The sequence below is a fragment of the Papilio xuthus genome, unplaced genomic scaffold (assembly GCF_000836235.2).
Source record: "Papilio xuthus unplaced genomic scaffold, Pxut_1.1 DF827680.1, whole genome shotgun sequence".
NCBI classification, from domain to species: domain Eukaryota; kingdom Metazoa; phylum Arthropoda; class Insecta; order Lepidoptera; family Papilionidae; genus Papilio; species Papilio xuthus.
Genome location: NW_013530969.1, coordinates 3,364,501 through 3,389,256, shown reverse-complemented (window position 1 = coordinate 3,389,256; position 24,756 = coordinate 3,364,501). Strand labels below are relative to the sequence as shown.

At 36.2% G+C, this 24,756-nt stretch overlaps 1 protein-coding gene across 8 annotated transcripts in view; it reads left to right on the top strand.

Annotated features, from left to right (window-relative positions):
• Positions 1 to 24,756, top strand: part of C3G (C3G guanyl-nucleotide exchange factor) — a 34,834-nt gene that overhangs the window by 4,972 nt on the left and 5,106 nt on the right. For 2 of the 8 annotated variants that reach the window (XM_013311449.1, XM_013311448.1), the window contains exons 1-19: positions 4,664 to 6,340; positions 12,622 to 12,790; positions 14,868 to 14,979; positions 15,242 to 15,350; positions 15,420 to 15,731; positions 16,071 to 16,212; positions 16,791 to 16,871; positions 18,564 to 18,694; positions 18,946 to 19,042; positions 19,435 to 19,542; positions 20,188 to 20,298; positions 20,736 to 20,846; positions 21,147 to 21,247; positions 22,297 to 22,320; positions 23,418 to 23,523; positions 23,720 to 23,833; positions 23,955 to 24,051; positions 24,310 to 24,405; positions 24,582 to 24,695. In XM_013311449.1, coding sequence (XP_013166903.1) covers positions 5,674 to 6,340; positions 12,622 to 12,790; positions 14,868 to 14,979; positions 15,242 to 15,350; positions 15,420 to 15,731; positions 16,071 to 16,212; positions 16,791 to 16,871; positions 18,564 to 18,694; positions 18,946 to 19,042; positions 19,435 to 19,542; positions 20,188 to 20,298; positions 20,736 to 20,846; positions 21,147 to 21,247; positions 22,297 to 22,320; positions 23,418 to 23,523; positions 23,720 to 23,833; positions 23,955 to 24,051; positions 24,310 to 24,405; positions 24,582 to 24,695 — 2,802 coding nt within the window. In that variant the 5' untranslated portion in view covers positions 4,664 to 5,673. Of the gene's footprint in view, positions 1 to 4,663; positions 6,341 to 9,149; positions 9,362 to 12,621; positions 12,791 to 13,892; positions 14,415 to 14,867; positions 14,980 to 15,241; positions 15,351 to 15,419; positions 15,732 to 16,070; positions 16,213 to 16,790; positions 16,872 to 18,563; positions 18,695 to 18,945; positions 19,043 to 19,434; positions 19,543 to 20,187; positions 20,299 to 20,735; positions 20,847 to 21,146; positions 21,248 to 22,296; positions 22,321 to 23,417; positions 23,524 to 23,719; positions 23,834 to 23,954; positions 24,052 to 24,309; positions 24,406 to 24,581; positions 24,696 to 24,756 lie in introns of those variants that run through there. The other 6 variants (XM_013311455.1, XM_013311450.1, XM_013311454.1 and 3 more) reach the window with 5 other exon arrangements.

Genomic DNA, 24,756 nt, shown 5'->3' with positions numbered 1-24,756 from the left:
ATATGTTGGTGATTTGGCTTTGTGGTATAACTGTGATTGAGATAAGTTCTATTCATAAATATATAATTATGATACAATTAGTTAATGTAATAGATTTGTACATATTCTCAAAGCGCAGATCTTGTATCTTGTGTCCGGTGCGAGCTAACGGGATACTGCCGGCACGGATACATAAGATAACACGAACCGCACATCTCTATCACATTTTAAACTATCTTTATAGTTAACTAGCTTTTGCTCGCGATTTGTTCTGCGCGGAATAAAAAAAAAACTTACCAGCCTATGCGTTCATCCACATATTTTACATATTGTCGCATTTTATAAATTGTCGCATTTATAATATTAACATTATTTACACATCATTGACACTTTTGATTGATGTAAAGTTACTTTTTATTTTATTATACATAGAAGTAAACAATTTTGATGCCTCGTGAAACTGACGAGCAGTTTCTTAATGGTGTACGCACATTACCTAATAATAAATGTACAACATTTATTACGAAACCGATAGTATTTTTATACATAAGAAGCTAACAGTTAACTGTTTTAATTTACACTCAAAGTTTAAATTATTAATTAAATTCAAATTGGAGAACACTATTAGCTATTGATCTTTAGTATAAAGTATGTCTTTTCTGTGAAGGAATTCGCATACCTTCATAAGCTTACAACTATAAATATTACGATACGCACTTGTACGTCAGAAATTCATGCCTAGAGGCATTTATGTTGGCATTATGGATGCACATAAACCTAATGCTTTTTACTTAATGCGGAGATATAGGAATGTAGAGAGCCGTTACAGGGAACGCATTTGCACCGGCCACAAGTCGTTATATCCTCGATTACCCTTCGCGATCCGCAGTCTCACTCCATGCAAATGTATATTTGACTACGCAAATATATATATTGTTTGATGATGGGTCATATTACGCACCGGCTAGATCGCCTTGACTATGTCTATGCGTTATAGCATACCTGTTGATATTCATGTTTGTTGACGAAAGTGAAAGGCGTACGGTCCACAGGAACCGGTCCCGAATTTGACTTATGTAACATCTATTTTTATACGTCTAAGTGATTATGTTTTCTAAACAGAAGGCCGCCGCAAAACGGTTCAATATTGTTATGACCTTAGGAGTAATTGCCGAGGCCTTAACTATATTTAATGGACCGATGTCGTGATTTAACAACCGGTGAATTATTTTAACTTCCCAATCGTATTGAGGGTCTTTGTTTCAACGTCTGTGTTCTGTATTTTTTGTGTATCGTTGTTGATATATAAATAATTAATTTGCCTAATAAGTTAGGTAAACATAGCTAGGTTAGCTTAATGTGACTTATTCAAATATGGTAAAATACAACGTATTATTATTGTAAATGTTATAATTGTTTTCGAAACTCTCCTTTTCACTACATCGGTAACATTTTTAGTAGTGCCACCTAATGGTCATAACTGAAAGCATTTAAAAATTCTCAGACTCGTATGTACCTATATTATAAATGTTCCATGAGGTTATACTGTTCAACTGTAGAGTTAATCGATTCGTTTCCTGTTGTGCTCGTTGTTCAAAAATGAAACAATTATCTTAACAGTTTTCTGAGCTAGAAGATTGCGCAATAGTGTTAACATGTGTAGACGCTGTAACCTTTATTACGTGTCAGAATAGCCATTACCTACGGATTTGTTCGCTTGCTATTGCGACACCACGTACCGTTATATTGTTGCAGATTTGTAATGATTTTCTTCAAACATTTACGTATAGTTTCGTAAAATGATGGCCATTTCTATTTGTAGACTTTGATAGCCAACTGGATACTTGAGATTCATCTAAATTTTTATGTCCTGTGAGAATTTCATTGAAGAAAAAATCATCTCAAAATCTCTGTCGAGAAATATCTAGTCAATAATAATACCAAGGATCTAAGTGAAGCGTATCATTCAGATTGCAACATTTCGTAGATCGTATTAACTTTGTTGATTATTGGCTTTAACTCTTAATCTATTGCTCATTTTGTAACAATGCTTGGAACAATTTAAAACTAAGCTACGCTATTCAAATTAGTCTTGGTTGAATCTGTTCACGGGATGGAAGACGTGACTTTTTTTTCCCAAAGCGAGGTGTCGCCCAAAGCTTGAGATAATTTTTGTCTCATGATTACCCAACATCTGTAAAAACAACGTGATGAGGGCTGTCACCGTGACGCGGAGAATTAAACCGGGCCGTTGTGATTTAGCAACGTTTGTTGCTTTAGCGTCTGCAACGGTAACGCACACGACCCGTGTGTTTACAATATAATACAGCGCTGTGAATTTAAATAATTTGTATGCCGCTGCATTTGAATCCCGTCGGGCGGGTGCAGTCGGCGGCTGACCTAGCGAGAAGTGTACGATCCCGTTAGGCTAGGCTAGGTATCACGATCGGGCTAGTTTATTGGAAAGTGAGTGAGCGCGGAGCGTAGCCGCTTCCTGCTATCGGAAGAAAGGCCATCCTCGGCGATCATTACGGCGTGCGCATTAGTGCTGTCTACGCTTTAATTACAACGTTTAGCCATGTCAATAAACTTTACGAGAGGGAAAACTTGTAGCGAGATGACGTTCTTGGTAATATAAAATGCGAATCTATTCACTGTATAACACATAATAAAAAACATATATAACTATCCACGGAATAACATTTAAAGTGCAGATGTATCAAGTTTTCATCAGAAATACTAGTAAACGGACGTCTTTAGTCAGTTGACAATCGACCAAAGATTTAATTTTGTCCTGCACTCTATCAATTTCTTTATCAATCTCTAATCAATTGAACTAGTTTGTGTTCTCAAATAACAAGTAGATACTTGAACTGGTTATTAGTTAAATAAACTTCTTTGTCGAACGTAGTTGTCGTTTTTTTATCAAGTGTTAATACAACGCTTATTCCTCAATTCTTCTCGTGATCAGACGTTTCTTTGTTTGTTTTGTTAACGAACTATTTTGTCGGTCGATTTCATGCTGCACTTTGTTGAATTGCTCACTTTTTTAAAGTGATTGGAATTAGATATTTGCTAACGATTCTCTTGACATATATTTTATGTTTCGCAAATAATAACATCGTTTGTAAACTACCGTTACTTGAAAACTGCTATTTTGAAATTGATTTCGAATATCTCTTAGATTAAGTACTACCTGTTTAAAAGAATTGTGTGTTCAAATGTAATGTAAAAAATATTACGCAAAGATTGTGATTTGCGATCCGATTCAGCTCATATTTTTTCCTGTTTGTGTATGGAATGATATGGAATAAACGACACACTTTATGATATGTGATCACTGTTTACCTCTTAGCATCCGCAAAAACGATGACTGCGGATGACTTGTTGATGCGACGTCAGATAACGAAACTAAGGAAGAAAGGATAGAAAATAGAGAATTTTACCTACAGGCTTTTGTTTTCAGTGACGTCACACTTCGTATGTTTTAAACAAGAAAAATGTAGAGTTAACTGCATTTCTTTCTAAAGCTTCGTAGTTGAGGCAATCACCACTTGACTTGTACGGCTTTAAATTAATTATTTTCAATTCGCGTGTACAATACAGTTATAAGCAGTTCACAAATACCATTGCGTGTAACCCTGGCTGGTTGGCGCGAGCTGTGAATGGTCAAGTGACACACTTACACAGGCACACTTTTGTTTCATTGTGATTTAGATTTAAACAATTCTGTTTTCATCTATTTACATTAACCATAATTCTTTTATCTGGCCAGGAACTAATGAACTTTTGACGTTATTTCATTATCATTGTGCAATTCAATTCATTAATCAATGACTATTTATTAATAGAAATGTGATAGGCATATAAAAATATTATGAATGAAATTACTTTCCGTACAACTATACATTATTTTGTCATTAAGGACATCAATATATCTTGTACGTGCAGTCACGTAATAATTGCGTATAATGCTTCGACTAGCGTATGTCTGTCCACGCCGTTACATCATGTCGCGAATTAACATTCTAGTGTCCAGACATTTAAATTAATGCAACGTAGGTTATGAAGTTATGATTAGCCCAATGTTTAAGATTTTTCCACGAAAATCATTCTTAAGATTTTGACTTTACATTTTACTCCATTAAGTCGCTTCAAATACGTTCTATCCAGTGTCCTTAATTACTTGGAACGTATGCACTAAAAATGAAAAGAATGGTGTTATACTTACTTAAAATAAAACATGTAAATTAATTATTGGTTGCATGACAAATGCGACGTTCGTGATCTATTAAATTCGTATATCAATAGTTGACGTCAGTCAGTCGTAGATAATCGCGTTTAGAAGCGAGCGAAGATCAAATCACGTCTTTCATGAATTATGAAGTCCGCGTCGGAGAAAAACCGCGATCTTCCCCAAAAGTAAAATCAAAGACAAGATATGTTTATTCGGAGCTAAAGGCATGATGTGTAAAAAGTGTGTTTCAGTGCTGTTTGGAAGGCGGCGTTGTTCAGTGTCTGCGCTGGTTTTTCATTAGACAGTGTTAGTATTTACATAAGTTTGCGGTACCTGTCTAATGCAGGATATCAGTTACCAGGAGTGGTACAGCATAGTGAGGCAGTCTTGATACAGGTGCGGTCTGTGGAGATGTTCGGTACTTTCACTGTCGGCGTGCGGCGGCGTGCGGCGTCCGCAGTGCTGCCGCGCCTCTACCGCCGGCCGCACCGCTCTCACGGCCGCCGCGGTTGCCGACCGATCGACACCCTCTCGTGCCAATCGTATGCTTGGCCGCGTACGAGCTCGTTGCTCCGCTGAATATCGAGATCGCGCTGCGAAAAATCAACATCTATTTATAGCCAATTCCCTCGACTCGACGTACTGTTGTCTCACGTAATCTCACCGGACAAATCATTTGTGCATATTTCAAATGTGTGCATAGTATCAGCGTTGCCGCCGACGCGCTGGTTCGCGATTACCACACCGGACGCCTCTTAGACTGTGACAGTGCTAATATTGATACCTGAACTGTTTGTCTCGAAGAGAAAGTGAATTCCGGTGTTTAAACGTCAACAAGTTTCCTTATCGAGTCGATTTCGTAACTGATTAATTGTGACATATTCGATTGCACCTGTGAAGTGGCACCGGCTCGATAGTACTGTTTGCTTTTATGTCCTATGTGTATATCGGGGTGTGATTATCTGGTGTGTTAATTTTGTGCCCAAACATGTGTTTGTAGCATCCGCAGTGTCAAGGTTTTGGGGACCGGATCGCACAGCAGTTTTATGAGCGCCAGTATAAAGGCAGGAGATGCGCGCTGCGAACACGGCGCGCTACGAGACGTCCACTGTAAATAAATAATGACCTAATTGTAGGTGGCTAACGTCCCTGCTATTTTGGTGTATGATTGATACGCATACAGACAACTTTAACCCGGAAGGTTAAAACAGTGAAAAACATAAAATATCAGTGAAATAAAATGAAAATATATAATTTATCAGAAGTGAAACTTTTCCTAAGTACAGTACCCACTTTCAAAGATTTCTACAGGGCGCTCCCTTTCTCTGCTGCATTCTAGACTGTCCCTAACGTTACGTTTGTAAGTTTTCTTTTATTTAAATCTGATGATAAACGAGTTGTCGTGTAAGATATCTATGACGTAGGTGCTAATTCATTAGCAATGTGTTGATGTGATAATGAGTCGCATTCAATACGTAAAGATGCCTCATTACGACGAAAGCTTTTTCAATGACGACAGTCAAAATCAAAGAAGAAACAAGCGGAGTTATCGTGTCTACAAGAACGGTATAAGCCCGTTAAACATACTAGAAACTGGCGATGTTTTGCAAGCGCTCGAGGAAAGGGGAACCTCGGTTATTAAACGAAATATACGAAATATTAAACATCGAGGCAACAGATATAAACCAGACTCGAGCCCATCCCACGTGCAAAATGCTAAGTACAAAACACAGGACGTACTGGGCATTCGCACGCCGAGAATCAGCGTATTCGATCCGAACAAATTTTACGATATAAGAAACAATAACATCCCTCCATTGAGCTCATGCAAGAGTTTTGATAATTTAACTTTTAAAAAGTCGCGAAATGGCAATGCGAATAGGGAGAGAATTAGGAATGGGACGAGTCTTCAGAATCTGGTGTGCGATGAGAATTTGAAATATTTCTCGTCTCCTTCCGAAGAATGTGTTGTTAGTTCTCACAAGGACGATGTGGGGAATTCATACTCCGTGGTAGAGGCCCGGCGCAGGCCCATGCGCCGCGTGTCGCGCACCACGGCCGCGCCCGGCGTCGGGGTATACCGGCACATCGGCGATCGCTGTGCCGACAAGAAGAATATAAAGGGTACATATAAATATACTATAGCTTTTCTTGTAAATACAACCGTTTTCTATTATTGCTAGCGTTATCTCATACTTATAAACGTGATGTTGTGGTGTCATGCGTCTATTTCTGTAACATAAATGTTTGTCGGAGCACGTAGTATAGGTGAATACTAACTGTATGGATGAAGACACAATGTTTCTGCAGGTTACTATGGCTACTGCGCACTGAATTATTCACAAAGTGGCTGGGGAAAGTTTGAGGATACCGTACAAAATATTTATTATCAATTGTACATTGGTCTTGCATCTTAATGCATAAACTTGTTAGTTTGGTTAACCAAAATTATAATAATAATTAAGTATAGATTTTGCTCAATAGATATATTGGAACCTTACATTCTGCTAAATATTACTTTCTCCATACTCTATTAGAATCTGCTCGAGAATATTTATACTTTCTTTGTACACATTGAATATTTATAAATGTAAAATTTTACCATTAAACAAAAAAAAAAATTTTCGGCACAAATGCAAAGAAACGACTGGGTATATAAAATATCACGTTTTTTGCAAACAAACGTTTAATATGACAGTAAAATTTTTATTATCTGTTAAATACAGTGTATTATCTTTCAAATTGTTTTCGAATTTAAACATTATGCCGGCGATTATGATTCTTCGCGAATATTAACCTATATAAATGCTATTATTTGCAAGTTGAAATGTTTTAATTTGTTTAGTACTGTGCAATGTTATTCATACCATAAGAGGAGTTGCAACTCCTTTGTCGATGTTTATAATTTAAAAAAATGTGTAACTGGTCAGACATGAATAAAGAATTACTGAAATGAAACATAAATTTAGGTTTAGTTTATTATAAGTAAATACATAAAGTAGGTATTGGAAAGTCTCTACCAAATAATATCGTCAACTAATGAGGCTTTTTTATTTTTATCGTATTCGGGCGCCTAACAAAACCCGTCCGCAGCACGTTTTCTAAAAGAAAAGGTCAATAGAAACTCTCCAAATTGTGCCTTTGTATCCCGAGGACATACAAAAAGCGAATAATAACAAAAACACAATAAATTCGATACTTCCTGAACTTCATACCGTCTGGTTCTTTGAGACTAGTTATATTTTTTTTATATCATTAGGTGACAAACTAGCGAGCGGCCACCTAAAAGCGCTGAAATAGCGAAGTGACCGTTGCCCATAGACATACGCAATTGCATATTCGTTACCTACCTTTAATCGACGTAGGAGAGGATGCACAGAAAGAAAAAATATTTTCTCTTTCCATGCATCCTCTCATCCGGAAAGTCCACTTCCACTTATAAGGAAAGGATGGGAAGTGGAAGCGAATAAAAGGTGAGACGGAAAAGAGGAGGATGTTTGTAGTATATTGCAATAATAACTTGGAAGCCGATTATATTCTTTTTTGTTCTTGTTTTATTAATCGTATAGTACATTTATCTCCAGTAGATATCCTTACATGTCCTTACTATTTGTTCGGTACATTTCAAGTACAATTTCTGATTTTGTATTCGGCTGTAAGCAACGGAAGAGATTGTGGTGTATCATTGTGTGTTCGCCTGTGGCTTCAGCACCATCAGGCCCGCAGATATTGTATAACAAGGCGCAACCGACGCGGGAACGCACCATTGTGTCTATTGTTATTGTTGCGATAATGTTAAGGCCGTCCGCTAAAACCAACGCGCTAACGACCCGTGCACGTTGTACTACATAATTGACTTAGTTTTGTCCATTTAAGCGTTTTTAATTACATGCGTTTGTTCTCTTATTAACTTGTAGTGTTTAAAATGTTCGCGATATATTTCCTTCCTCGAGAAAAAATCTCGGAATATATTTGACATTTATAAAACAGTTATAATATATATATATATATATATATAAAAATGCTTACCCTATAATTATAAATTTTATGACGTTATTTTGTTACTCAATAAAAAGTGTAGTTAGTGTTGTCAGTGAAATATTCGTTAATAATAAAGAGTTGTTTTTACTTTCCGTGTAACACTGGTCTGCTAATTTAGTTCCGTTCTCTTTCGTAACCATTTCATGTATTTTATGTAAAACTTGCGCCACTTAATTAAGTATATTAACCTATGTTTTTGTGGTAATCGTGACGTGTTAATCTTTAATCGTAGCACAGCATATCTTAATACGTAATGCTAACAATAAATATTTGTTTATTGAGTGTGGAAATGAAATTGTTAAACAATATGCTTTTAAATTAAGTTTTGAATTATCCACTTTACACCATGAGAAATTGCAATATAACGGTTTTATATTAAATATATCAAATATGGTTCATTTGCGAATCATTATTTATAGAAGTATATTAAATCTATAACCTTTTTACCTTAGTTACCTTTTTTATCAAGTAGCTAACAAATACAAAGGTTTCAAATTTATTATAGGTACTTTTATTATTGTTCGTTCACCTAAATCCTTCCAATAGTTTGTAAGATTCGATAAAATATTGACTTGAAAAGTTTTTGTAGCAATATAAATAGCTCCTCGACGAGACGATTCCGTTACGGTTATGCGGTCGTAGGATTTATTTCTTGATTATGAATACAGATCAAAATATTTCAGTAATCCTCAATCTAATATAGGATCATAAAAGGAACTATTTCGAGGCGCAGACGCGACAGACGGGGATCGCTCATGCAGCATGTTAAGTAGCAGCCGGTGGCGTCTCCGTGTTTATGATATGTGACGTGACGCACTCGCTCCCGTCCGTCCCGTCCCGACCGACCCGCCGCCGTCGTCCCGTTCCGTGCGTCCTTCCGCCGCCGCGGCCCGACGGCCCTCAGTCGTCACGCGCCGTGGCCTGGGCGCGTCCTGTCACCGCCGTATTATTTTTAACGCGCGTCATCGCCTTTATACGCCGTTTACTTCATCTTAGCGCTATCCTTATACGGACCTTTTTTTCTTTTTATTTAATCAAAGTTTTGTGTTTTAAGTTCGACCAGTGTTGTACAAGTTACTCAAATCTCATCGCAACAGTGCTCAGGTACGATTCGATATTAAATCGTATAAGGAATTGAATGTTATTGCGTATTACTAAGCCACTAAATATACCTGATGCGACGCCCCTCGCGGGACTTGCTGGTGACACTGTCGACTCGTTTCCAGGGTCAAAGTCCTGCCTGATAAGTTCCGCTCCAAAATAGATTCATTTGTGTTTTATATATGCTTAATTATAGTACTACAGCTATCAATTATAATATGTTAATGTGTCCTAAATCGATATCTTTTGTTAATAGTCAGGATTAATATTTACTTTATATGTACTGAGGATATTAATAATGTAAAATGATTTATATACCTACAAAATTGTGTAGGTAATAAACCTCCTTTCTAAGAAATTTTTTTTTAATGCATACAAAGAAAAGTTTGGTCTCTGCGTTTCACCGAGCTTATTAGGTCTTAGGTCTCAACCGTGACAGAAAGTCAAACAAACGCCCATAGCCCGGACACAAATTATGCTTGATGATAACTTTCAAGTAAGAATCTAAAAAGCGGAAAAATTGGAAAACGTCACTTATGACTTTGTACCAGTTCCATTGTATGACTTCATTATAAAGGTAAAATATCTCTAAATAGAAAAGAATAATGAATCAAATACTTTAAAAAAATATCCATCATCAAGGTACCACCAAACGGTATATACATTCCATAACTGGCAGACCAATACAACATAATCAAAGGTTAAAGATTTATCTTATTAAAAAAAAGTATTAAACAACGTTTAGTAGATGCAGTCCCATGTGGCTTAAGCATGTTAAATTTTCTACTCATTTTTAAGGACGTGATGAAATAGCATTTGTAGCAGGTAAATTTTGCCTGACCCTTGCTTGCCTCGTTATTTGCTTTGGAAAATAATATCTTACTTATTCAAGTGCAAAATAAAAACAAGATGTCTGAATAACTTTCGTGTGTCATAAAACCAAATATAAAACTTTATTAGTATATATATACATTTTCAAATAATAATAAATTATAATGTTAAATATTTAAAGTCGATTTATCTTTTATATGTAAAGCGTTCATCTTAACGCGTATAACCATGAATCGATGGCCGTATTCTTTATTTGGGCTCAGCAAGTACAAGTAGCCAGAGTAGAATCGTTGACTAAGTCTATGAATTTGGCATCATTAGTCAAGGCACACTACATTATCGCACTTCTCAACACACGAAACGACCTTCAATTTTCCTTATATATAATTAAGTTAATTTATTACAAATGTTTACGTTCTTGCGAAACTGAAACCAGTTCCAAGTTGTTTGTTTACAAGCATTCAAACATTTTGATTTATTTTATACGTTATACATCCTTATAGTTTTTATAAGTTAAAAGTTTAATATAACAAATAAAGAAAGACAAGATTGTAACGGGATACAAAATTATAATTAAGTAGAGAAGTTACTAAGCTCTTTTCTCATCTTAAGTTGAGTATACCTCTATTGTATTAGGAATTTTGGCACTCGGATAAATAATTCAGTATTAGCATCTATATTTCTAAACGTGGGTTTGAAGCATATTGTTATCTCTGTTTTGTTAAATATGAAAGACAGGGATGACTGTATATTTTATACAGAAATTTTAGTGTCAGAAACCCACGGTAAGGCTCGCTCTATTGTCAATAATTAAAAAAAAACGTATCAGTGCGACTGCTAACAAATTAATTGTTAGAAGGTTTGATATATCAACTTTGATGTAAAGGTTGTACTTAATAACTGCTTTTAATTTATTTTTCAAAAACAAGGTCAATCGTTACGTATATGATTTGTCGAAACAAATTTAAAGCCAGCGAATTGGTGTTTCGTGCAAAATCTTATATAACCTATTAAATAAACATGTTCTTATTTAGATCTGTGTCGGGTCAGAGAAGTAATTTTTGCAAAATAATTTATCAACAAAGTATATCAGAAAATATTTGATAATAGTTATTCTAAAATGTTCTAAAACGCTAACCTATGTAGTTATTCATTTCTGTCCAAATGCTTCAACATAGTAATTAGCAATGATAACTATCTTAAGTTTATTGTTGATAAATAAGCTCGTAGGATTTTTGAATTGTTTACGGATCAATTGATTAAGCAAGTGCGCTTGGATAAAGTTTGCCAAATTCGGTCTACCAACAATGTCACAATGACTTTGAAATCGTAATGTTTGTGTTAACTTTCAAAGAAATACCAAATATTAATTATTAATTATTTGATATTGACATTTTGACGTATATACCAGGGTATATTAGCTTTACAGTTAACACTAACACATTTAATTTGAATGCAATCATTATTTGATATCTGAGACGGCAGTGAGACAGCATTTTCAAATGTTTCTATAGGGTTAGTAGTTCAGGCGACCGTTAGAGTTTTCGAGTGGGCTCTAACACGTTACGGCAACTTTATGAACACAAGAACAACGGTTCAAAGTGAACAAGTCGGGGCGACAACTTAAGCAACTTACTGCCCCTAATGGCATCATTAAATACGTACAAGTTGCTCAACTTTGCTTAAAGTTAATTCTACGACCATATTAGTACACAAGATTTTAATTGCACGACACAGAATGTTTATGTTGAACTCTAACCTAAGCGGACTAGAATGTGAAAAATGTCACTTAAAGCCAACATATAATAATTCGTGCTGTGGTCCATCTCGGCTGATTCTATTTTCTTGAATGATATAATGTATCACGCATTGTAATATGTGGGCGGACCTCGATATGAGCACTAAACAGTAATCATTGACAAGTTAATTTGTTTTAATTACCCCGCGTACCATCAGATAATTAAGTCGTTTTTTTAATGGGGTGGATGGTCCTGGGGTACCATAGTTCGTTATGCATTAAGCAAATATAGAAATATGATTACATTATAAATTGTCCTGGATTAATAATTTAAACGCGTCAATAGCCTAATGGTTAAGGGTACGGATTTCCGATCACGAAAACGTAGTCGTAAACCATATCCTAGCACAGCTTAATTGGAATGGTAAAAGAAATATTAGTAAATTTACAAATAAAAATCAAGAATCGGTAAAAAAAGTCCGTTCAAAATTATATCTATATAAATTAATCTGAAATTTTCGCTAAAACATATTCTTTCTATTTTGCATAAAACCCCTTTCACCCTTGTGTTTTGAAGATTTTATAACACACATTTTGATAGCATCTAAGATTGTTCTAACCGACTTGTGTAAATTCTAAAAAATGTTCTACGTCTTGGTTGTATGGTTTGTGTTCAATAGGGTGTTGTTTTCAGAGAGCGAAGTGTGCGGCGAGGCGGGGTCGGGCCACCGCGGCTCGCTGCGTGGTGCCAACAAGTTGGCTCGGCGCGCGCGCTCCTTCAAGGACGACCTGCTGGAACGCATCTCCAACATGCGTTCACCGGCACAGCCACATCATCCGCCTCACCTCTCCTCCGCTATCAGGTATCGCCTGTTGTCTTATGAGATGTTTGGAATAACTGTCGGATGAGTCGTTTAAATGTTACGATACTGAAATCTTGCGAAGGATTTTTAGTAAATAAACTTATCGGGGTTGTTTATGGTATCTAAAGGAATTGAAATGGAAATTACCTATGATTAAAAACTAAATATCTAATGCATTTATCTAATTATTTATCCAACAGCTGTTAGTATGGGGGTGGGCCCTATGATGTGTTTATTAAACGTAACTAAATTAAATTCACAATGGCCTTTCATATCATACTTATAATTTGTTTTCTTTGCTTTCTAATAAATACTGTATTTAGATAAATATATAGTAAATTACTTCGATAGCTCCTTTGATTTCACACAAAAATACACGTAGGGTAAAAAGGAACTTCCAAAATTGATAATATTGAAACTGTAGTGAGTCATGTTATGCGTAAACTCATGTTTAATACAATATCATAATTCCGATGTCCACTATACAAAATATCAGCATATTTAATTGTTTGCACATAATTGGACTTTAATTGAATACTGATCTCATTATCTGAGTACTCGTACAGATGGCGCCTCTAGGCTGCAATCATGACGTTATCTTCGCCGTTGATAGCGCAAACGACATTTGCAAGCCTTGCTCGAATAAACAATGACTTTTGTGTATTTATTTTATTGCAGGAAAATACAGAAGGTAAAATATATTTATGCTCCAGAATAATGGAAATGTTGCTCTACATTGTGATCTGTTATAAAGTTTAAATACTTTTGTATTTTTTATAATGTACGGTTTTTGTATTATAGTAAAACAATAAGATAAATTTTCTCGCATCTTGGTAACTTACACAAATGCTAAATGCTAAGGTAATTTTTTTAGGTGCACATTTACATAATGAATAAATAATAATTATTTAAATATTCCTTTGATTATGCTTATTTCGTTGTATGTGGAATATCTCCGAGTTTAAATCTGAAGTCTGTTTATATTACGTATATATACCAGTATTTCGGTAACATTTCTCGCAGCAACCTTATCTTGACATGTGTGCATTACGATGAAATCTACAAGTTGACTGTATTGGTTCTTTTGTTATCTAAATTGATAAATATTACGTCCACACATAACTCAGTGTCTACAACTACGTCGGCGGGAAACTATCTCTCATTCCAGTGTTATCTTGAATACAAGAATTAGAGGATATTTTGCGAGTGTGCTATGGTGTTTATGCGAATAGTGTAACGATTATTTTGATGTACGTAGTTAGAGTATAGTTGCGCGCCGCTGTGTAAATGTGTCGTGTCGGTGTGAGTCACTCCGCGACCTGCGACTGTCGTACTCATTAATGACATTGTCCGCTGAAATCTCATTAGTTTAGTGCGTGCAATGTTAAGTGATTACATTTAAATGTTACCGACTCGTCGACGAGGTCGTATCGCTTCATCGATCGGCGGATGTATTACGATACTCGTGTTTTTGGAGTCGTTCGAAAGTTGCCGGGTTTTATGAGGCGCGGATTCAGTAGTTGAAGTGTCGCCCAATGTCGACCGCTCGTCGCTCCCCGGTCGGCGGCTGGTTCAACAAACGCACCAACCGGCTGCACCGCCGATTCGCTAACAATGGAAAACGGTACGACCAGCTGCGGCATATATTAATTATTCACAATAAACAATACGTTTTGCTTTACTCAAATCTCTCTTATGTGTCACAATATGTTCGAGGTTGCAGTGTTTTGTGACTGATTTAGTTAATATACGAATACGTTGCAGTCTCTCTTCTGTTTACATATGCATTCAGAGTTGTGCCCACTTAAGTATAAAATGTTGTTTACCTTTGATTTTTCGTCAACGTAATGTGAAGGCTCGTAAAGAATTTCGCAACTATGTTCCATTCGATACCTTATTGGCTGGGAAATTTATGTTATTCATCATTACCTCGATTACAACTAAAAATTGATGACGGTATAAAATTTAATGTTAAAAGTAAAGTGAAACTTTTCTAAGCTAATGATTTTAAATTATTTGTGTTTTATAGACATTGTAGAAAGTAATCGGTTACGTAACTTTACTATTATTGTTTCAGATCACACTCCCCGCTTAGTCCGAAACTTCGGAACATGGGGCCTAAGACTGTTGCTACTGTTGAAGAGGGTGAGGTCACACCCGCCAAAGAGTTGGAACGACTAGTCAAAGAAGTGCGTACTTTTTACATTGAAATATTGTATAGTAATAGCTCTGTTTGAATCATCTGAGACGCCAAAATTAATATTTGTCTGTTTTGACGAGGTACCTACATCATTTTAATATTTGACTGGAGATCATGTTACCAATAAAATATCAATTTGGGACAAGTTCGCCGTAATTGGAAACCTCGAATTTTAGGTCATCGTAAATTATGTAGTCATGCGTTATTTATACTTCTTAATTTGTACAAAATTAAGTGTATTAAAATTGTAGGTGACATTCGGCCTAAAACACTTCTCCGATGTGATAACAAAAAGAAAACTCGAAATGTTGCCGGACAACGGAACGATAGTATTCGAATCTATCGCGAATATACACAAAGGTAATTGAATAAGTCGATCATTTGTAGTTGTTTATCATATTTAGTTTTGTAAAAGTGTTGTGTTCGTAGCAATAAAGCCATACTGCAGTCGGTCGCCGCAGTTGACCGGCGCCGTGAGAAAGCTCTGCACCGCACTGGCGATGCTGATCCGGTTGTGCGATGAAGTCACGGTTGCAAGTCTTCGTGCGGATGCCACTGATGAAGAACTGGATATGTCTGCGGCGGCGCTGTCACCGGATCACGTCAGCTCTGTGGTGAAGGGAGTGACGTCGGCGGTGGAGGAGGTGGCCGCGCTCGCGCAGCAGCATATGACAAGACCGGCTTTGTCACCGAGACCGCCTCTCGTCTCGCCACGTTCTACCCAGAGAAATTCCTTGCCTGGTTAGTGCTTCTATTATCTTGATAGTTTACATCTTGTGAGTCGATAGCCGACGCTAACGGCATAACAACACGAGGTTGTGGTCAAACCTAGTGTTTAATTATAAAATGGTATTGATTACTTAAGTTGTAGCGGAATGTCATGTCTGTGTTATGACTACTCATACTGGCTTATAGTTATAGGTTCAAATGTCTCTTATTAGACCTAAAATCTGAAACTAGACTTCGTCTTTTATCGTCGCTTTTGATTTTCTCTTATTTTTAAGGATGTTTCTCCACGTTGCTCGATTATGGAATCTAGGTACAAAGATTTGTTTTATGTTTTTATTAATTCTTTTTCAGATATACCTTTAACGCCTAAGGAAAGATCTCTGTTAACTGGTGAAAGTGGTAATGAGACGAGCGGCGTGCGCGCCTCACACTCATCGGAATCAGTGCTGGATGCGCCCGACTCCCCGCCGCCCAAACCCGCCAGACCTATTAGGTAAGTGTAATCTCTACGTAAAGGACTCGTTTCAGTCTTTTTGATATCTAGCCTTGAGATACGTCCTATTCAGTGCCCTCACCCCGCATCCCTTTTCGCTGCTACACCTAAAATTATTGTGTTCTGTAACGACTTGGTCGAAGTTATGAGCAGCCAAGATTAAAAATTGTACATTTTCCAATACAAAGATTAAGTGAGCGTTTTTAGGCTATGCAGTAATTGAGTTGCCGGATTTCAAATAGTTTTAAAAGGATGTTTGTTTTTTGTTTTATTGAAAAATTTGTACTCATTTAATTGTTATTTTAAGTAAATCACTAAAAGATAAATTGTCAAAGAAAAAATCTGGGTATTCGATTTGCAACTCGATGATGTTTTCATTAAAAAAACTAAAGTTTCACTTTATAAATTAATTGCGTTCGACTTTCGTTTATTGGACGAGACGACGATTCCGGTTCGTCAGCTACGTTTTGTATCAACTTGACCTTGACAGTGGGAGCGATGTTTTCCGTTTTCACTTTTTTAGTGAAATCAGTTATACTGTCACGTTTGGATAATAAAAGTGAAAGTGTATGTTACAGGAAAATCGAGTTGGCCCCTCCTTTGCCTCCGAAGCGCAAGTCTGCCAACGATAACTCCCTCCTGGCACTATCTATTGACAGGTGAGTTATCAACATATCGTCGGTTTCCGTGACCTAAATCTCTGTATAAAACATATTGTTAGCTCTGTTTTGTCCAGTAAATCCAGTAAACCGATCATATTTTTTTTAATTAAACTTATTATAGCCTAATTAGGAGGAAACTTTGAATTTTTAAACGGGTAATTTGACTGAATCGCTATTATTATTCATCATATGTATTCACAATGGAGCAAATATTAAATAAAGTTTTAATTTTATTTACTTTCATTACTACCACCACTATGTAAGCTGTGGCTTTGATCTCCAGATTAAAAAAAAGTAACAGGGTTCCTTTATTTGCTAATAGTTTATTTATAAACACCAAAGAGTTAGTGTTATAAAGAAATGTCTTTATGCTTCTTTATCGTTGTTAATTTTTTTCTATTCCTTGTTATGCAGTAATATTTCAACTTTCTAGAAACTATTGAAGACGCGTCTCTTACATAAGTGTAGTCTTAGTAGTGTTTTTTAATCATATTAGTGTATTGGAAGATCTTATGCGGATAAATGTATACGATATTAATATTTACATAACACTGGATGTTCCTCGCGACTCAGTCCGCGCAGAAGTAAAAAAATACTGAGAAGCTTATGCGTTGTTCCATTTGTCATGGCTGTAGATTATGTTCTACGTCCATGCCAAATTCCATCGTGATTCGCTGAGCCATTCTCGAGATAAGTTCTAACATCCATCCATCTATCTATCCAAACATTCGCTTTTAAAATATTAGTAAGATTGTAGTTATTTAGTCTTTACGAAGGATGTAAAGTGGCATATTAAAAATAAGATTTTTCAAAAACATTGTATAATAAACATAGTAGTTTATAAAAAGCTAACGTTTATCTTTATATTAAAGAAAAAAAAACAATTTTCTGAAACGATTTATTCATTAGTATTAAATGGTAGTAACACATTTTGTTTGTTACATAATTAAATCGTTAAACTTTTATTTAAACTGAGCATTCCTTTATCATTAGGTTTAATGACACTGTTCTATTTTCGGTTAATTTTGTATTACTGAGTAATTCTTATGCAAACAATAATTTATGCATAGCAAAGTAAATTGTTTTGGAGATTGCGTATTGTATTAATATTTACGTCCATAAATTATGTTAATTGATGCGCAATAGAAACTATTATACGTAATTAATGACTTCATCATAAACCATTATTGTATTTATGCAAAGGAGTTATCGATAATTAAGAAAAATGTCTATGCTTAAACTTTAATTGACTAAATTGGTCCTAGCTCCTGCTTAGTACAATTATCTTTTGCGATTACTCTCATTAACATAGGTTAGTAAGTCATCATCACGAACTTGTGCCGACCCCTGACAGAATTTAAGTAAACCAATTATCTTGTTTTTTGTTAAAGTGTACAATAATATTGTTATTAGTCAGAGTGTACAATAATATTGTTATTTGGCAGAGTGTACAATAATATTGTTATTTGTCAGTGTACAATAATATTGTTATTTGTCAGTGTACAATAATATTGTTATTTGTTATAGTTTACAATAATATTGTTATTTGGCAGAGTGTACAACAATATTGTTATTTATCAGTGTACAATAATATTGTTATTTGTTATAGTTTACAATAATATTGTTATTTGTCAGAGTGTACAATAATGTTGTTATTTGTCAGAGTGTACAATAATGTTGTTATTTCAGACTGTCCCTGCAGTCTCACAGCAGCGGCTCTCTGGACTCCATGCTCAACGTGTCCAATGACGACGACCGCACGCACGACTCCATCAACAACGACCAAGTCTTCGTCACGCCCCCCAACTCTGACTTAGTTGGTATGTTGTTAAATACACGTTTTTTTTAATAAGCATTGAGGAATAATATTTTTTTGTAAAGTGTCGTTGGAAAATCGAATTACTAGTAAAAAGAAACATAATTATTGAGGGGAAAATTTAATGTGATTTTTTTGTTTTTAAGATACTTCCTTTCGTCCTATGTAATAAACAGAATTTTTACTTCGTTTTTTCCTATTTGTGTATGAAGATTGAATATATAAATAATATTCTTCTGTTGTTGAATATTCCAGGTATGTGCAGTTGTAACAGCGCGAATGAGATCCGCACGTCGATGGAGTCGCACGAGATGCACGTCAACAATGTGCACTCGCACTCCAACCACAACCGGTACGTCACATGTTGTCTCACTCACATCTATTATGTTAGACAGGGACAGAATGAGAGACAGAAATACTTTTTTATTTAAAAGACGTAGGATATTTTGTATAGGATACGAGTAAGAGTGGTGTTAGTTATGTATAAAAACTAAAGCATCCTGAGCCGACCTTCTGCAGATCAGGTAGACAATAACCGATTTTTATTACGAACTAGCTGTCACCTGCGACTCCGTCCATATTTAGAAAAAAAAATGTTTCTCACCCTTTAAACCTTCACGAACATTTCAAGACCAAGCTAAAGAAAATCCGTTCAGCCGTTTTCGAGTTTTAGCGAGGCTAATTAACAGCAATTGATTTATAAATACATAGATAGAGGTGACATTATTTGTATTATTTTGTCAGTTTCTCGAACGAATCCGGTTTCGTGTCTGTGGGCCACTCGGAGATGTCTACGGAGCATCTGTTCACGTCCACTTTCTCCTCACATCACTACTCCAGTCACACGGACAGGTAAACTCATAAACAAGGTATTCTGTGTTCCTAACTCATTCGCAAGTCATATAAACATTAACCATACGTGCGTACACTTTAATAATCATGAACATTTCCTCGTTGACAAACTAATATCTGCCATATTCGATTTTTCGTCATATTGCACCTTTAGTAACGTGAGAAAGAGTGTTTTTTTACCTCTAAATGATATTTTAGAAAAAATATCTAGCTGACATCGTTTAACAATGGTAGAGCCAGCGATAACAGTATTAATCGCCAAGTGCAATAGCACGACCACACAAGACATGCGTCAAGTGGATGCAATTCCGCGTATAATCTGACGAGTGTGCGTGCAGGGGGGCTATTTTTAGTTACCACTCTTTTCTTATAAGGAAATGATGGAAAGGGGAAATGGAAAGACAGGACGCATAGGAAGGGGATATGTCCTTTTTCTGTGCGTACCCTCATCCGTCGCTTAAAGGCAACGCATCTGCCTTGATCGAATTCAGATGGCCGCTTGTTCGTTCGCCACCATATAATAATTAGAAAAAATTACGTCACTTGTGAATTTATAAAAACCTTTTTCGTCTAGCAGATATTTGTTTGTTGTCAATGATTTGTTGTTGTCCGTTTCCTTTACGCTTGGCCGTTATTGTTTTCCAGTACTTTTGAAAGTACAGACTATGTGAGCGAAGTGAAGTGCACAGTGCAAAGCTTTGACAGCCGCATGAATGTAGTCAATATGAACACCGTAACCTCTCACCATTCATCCAAGTGAGTGTCTTTTTTTTTGATTTTTTTTTTTCACTTATCACACCGTGTTTGTTCTGTTCATGTTAATAGTGTTTGTGTCTTTCTGTTTCATAAGTGTTTTATGAATTAATAATCATTTTGTTTAATTGTCACTAAACTTTGATAAAAATAACATTATAATATTTTATTATAACTAGTTGATGACAAGTTAATAAAGAAAAATAGCGTATGGAAAACTCATTCCGAGGACTACACTACTAAAATCTCTACGAAAAGAGATGCATCGAACTATTATTAAACAGGTTTTCTTAATGTTATTGTGAATGAATGATAAAGAATTGTTTTGGCGCTAAAGTTAACAAAATTTAAGACGATTTTAGCAAATGGGGTATGTAACAAAGCATTACTAAAATAAATTTAAAACTTGTATTAATATAAGTGATATGTTTGTGTTGCAGGCTGGCGAGCATCACGTCGGACGAGAGCGAGACGCCGCCCGAGCTGCCGGCCAAGACGCGCCGCAACATCCGCGCCGACGTGCAGCATCACTTCCCCAACGTTGAGATACGGTTAATATTACATATACATAACATCTTCAACACAGAATAAAAATATATATAATAGCCTATAACATACCCACATGCATCAACCACCTTCTCCTCCAAAACCCGTCTGAAACAGTCCACCCGTTCCGGAGATACCCGGAACATACACGACCCTTTTATTTTTCGTTATTAACTACGCAAATATCATGTGTACGAAATACAATTTTAGTTTCATTTTTTTTATATGTAAAGATTTAGTAAGAGAAATGAACACTAAGGGACAGCTTAAATAAAGAATAATGAGAGTTATATTGATTATTGTAGACAAAGTCCGGTGTGCTCGCTGCACGGTGAGGCGCGGCCGCACACGCTGGCAGACCACCACCCGCCGCGCCCGCCGCCGCTGCCACTCAAGAAGAAACACAGTCAGTATTCATAACTATACTATACTCATATTATACTAAGGATATAATGGTTAAAATAATCTCAGTTAATTTATAACTAATATTTATAATAGAAACACATAGTCTTAAACATTGTATGGCTCATAATACATCTCAGAATAATTTGTTAATCAATTACATTACTTACTATCGTTGCAATATTAATGTAGTTAATAGACATATCACAGTCAAAAATTCAATATCTCAAATAGACTGACTATGAAATAATTTGTACTTTAAATTGATTTAAGTGTGGGTATGACTTGAATGCAGGTTGTTCGTTGCATCTTGCATGTGAACTGTCCTTGCACAATGCAATCCTGTCCAATGTGTTTACTGTGCGTTTCCATTGTCGCAACACTTGTATAATGACACCATATATTAGCCCCTCACAATTTCACATACATACATCCACATAGTCGGGTAAACATATTTGCATCCTTTTCATTTTCTTTGAAAAAATAGAGACAATATGATACAAGTGTTGCAGTAGTGGAATTTCACGGTTAGTTCCGACATTTCATGCAACAGATATCTTGCGAATTGAATGTTACATTGTCTATCATCATCATGTCTGTCATGGGTGTTATGGTCTGTGTAAAAATATTTCTAAGGTGTATAAAAAGAAGGATACAATTTATATTTCGATCTATCCGACGAAAAAGGTTACATATTCTAACAAGAGTAAGAGATGTAACCTTTTTCGTCAAATATGTTAATTAATGTCATAAGAGGGTTTCGGGAATACATTTAAAGTATATATATTTTTTTGTATTATTTATAAATCGGGAAGGTTTGATTATAAAAGACGTTAAAGTCGTCTGTACACGGACAACTTTAAGTTTTCGGTGTTCTGCTGACAAATATATTGTCAGTGTGCAGTCTGTTTAAAGCTGTTTGTGTACGTCGGCATTATGGTTACCAAGTCTTTATAATATTATTTATAAAAGTATATATGTTATGGGGCTTGTTTGTTGATACTGGTTAACATAAAACGGCATGTTGTCTGTTGTGCCGGTGCGGCGCGGCAGTGTTCCAAAGCGTCGCCTACAGTGGTGAGTGGATCTATGCATGTCACGCGATCACTAGCTAACCAACACCGTCGATATAAGGTCACCGCACACTTCAACACGAACCTAGAGCACATATAAAAACACTTTGTTATCTCTCTCAGAAGTAATCTAAATAAAATTAGAGTTAACATGTTTATGTTTGAATGTTCAGTAAGAATTCAGGGTTTTTCTCACAAAGCACACGTGTAAATGTATTTTTTTATCGATATTTGAAGTATCATAAAATAAAATTAAAATAAATATCGAAACTTAACCTTATTTTCTTAAACTCGTAATACTCGTAATTCGTAAACGGTTTTTTTGTTCACAATCATTTAACACAGTGTGCGGTGTCCTTAACTCGTAGGCAGAGACGGGGTTATGGCGCACTGAATTTGGCTCTATCACAGGTCCACTCCAAGATAATGACGCGTTGGAGGCTCATAGTTCTGTAGCGGTGCTCACGGCTTCGCTGGAAACGTCATCTATCATCTATCAGCTTGCTTCTTCACGTGTTAATTGCCTTACGCCGCTTTATTTTGTCAGTTAACAGAATTGGAATTTCGCATATTTCACACTCCAGATGATGCATGTACAGTCAGCCACAGTCATCTATCTATAGCTGTATTTGCAATTATTAATTATACATACTAAGCGGAGTTAAAGCGTCATATTATTTCTTTAGAAAACAATCTCTTCATTGATAAACTAGAAGATTATAATAATATAGTTATTTTTTTTAATCATATAAAACAATTTAAAAGTAGTGGAGAAAACTAAATTTAAAATTAAATGTTGCACTTACTTATTTAAATTATACTCTTTTAACTTATAACTTCAATTTAGACTACCACTTGTATACCCGTTAATTTCGTCTGATTTCTTATTTGTTAATCTGTTTACATTTCTATGATAGCCAATAGTTTTTTGCGGCTGACTGTACTTAGCGCTTCATTACGATCATTCGCCCTTGCTGTTTGTTAATTTGTTGGAGCGGCACACGCTCGCTTCTTGTTCATAGTTTACGTCGTTTCCACTAATAGTACAGTCGAGTCCCGCATATGAGATTCAGTTTTGTACAATAATATTGTGGTGTGCAGTCATGGCTTACATGGAGATGTTCGGGAACTGCAGCCACCCGCCCAACAGCGTCGCCGCGCCCTCCGACATGTTCCGGCACTCCATTCACACATATAACTTGGCCAGGTATGTCTTTTATATCAAGTTTAATGCTTGTTTTATCTCTAGCAACAGCAAAAAATATGTCAAGAAGTATTGTAAGATAGGCGGGAAGAAAATATAAAGAAAGTTGAGTTAACTAGTATATTTCTTGCACTTATGAGTGCTAACATAATACAGGGAAAAATTATGTTATTACTTCAAAACTTAAATATTATTGCAGTGCACAGCACAGTGCGGGCGGCGCTATCAGTGTGCAGCGTCACAAGCAGGTGCAGTGTTCCATCGCTCAGTCCTTCACCTTGCAGCACTTCGGCACTCCTCCTCCTGCGCTAAGGTAAAAACATACAATATCGTCACACTGTTACACAATGAAAATACACCATTATTCAAGTTAACTAAAGTTTAATAAAAAAGACAAATGTCATATTGATAAATTCTTTTTATTGTATTTACAGTGGTTCTGATGAGAGCATGGTGCGTAAGTCAGCGGGCACGAGCCCCGTGCCGCCAGAACCGCCCGCTCTGCCGCCCAAGATGAACAAAAACAAACAGGTACAGCAAAAACTAGGCTCTCTATGATCGGGTGCGTTGCACTGGAGATCCTGGAGCTCTCTCGCACACAGGATTGCCACCATGAGGGTTCTAGTGGTAAAATACACATAGACATGTTCCACTCATCGACAGATTATCTTTGTTTAGATTTCCCCTCAATGTCAAATCTTTTGTAAAGCATGCAATCAAACACGCAGTGCGCTATCGTAGTTGACGTAATGATAATGATGACGTCATTAATGAGTGTTCTAATTCCAGATCCCAGTGACATCCAGCAACGAGCTGCTGCCGCCGTCCTCGCCGCGCCCCTCCTCACACAACAGTTCTACAGACGACTCATTCATTAATAATGTGGTAATTCAATCTATTGACAATTTGGACACAGTTTTTAATAGTACTATTTTGTAATTTAAAAAAAATGTATTATAAATTTCGAGAAAGTTGTCGATTCAGTTGTCTAGCATCGCTTTAGTTGCAACGCAACTTTACTATTAGGCATAAGTTTTTGTCAATATATTTTTAATTGTCAGAGTTCTGAGGAACTGTACATGAGTTCGAATACACCGGGCAAGTTTCCGCTGGAGGACGAGCTGGAAACGATCGTGCAGGCGCCTGTACCTACGCCCTCACCAGTGCCTTCGCAGGTTTGTTATTGCACACACGTCAACACATCTACTAACTGCTAGAGCTAATGCACACAGAGCT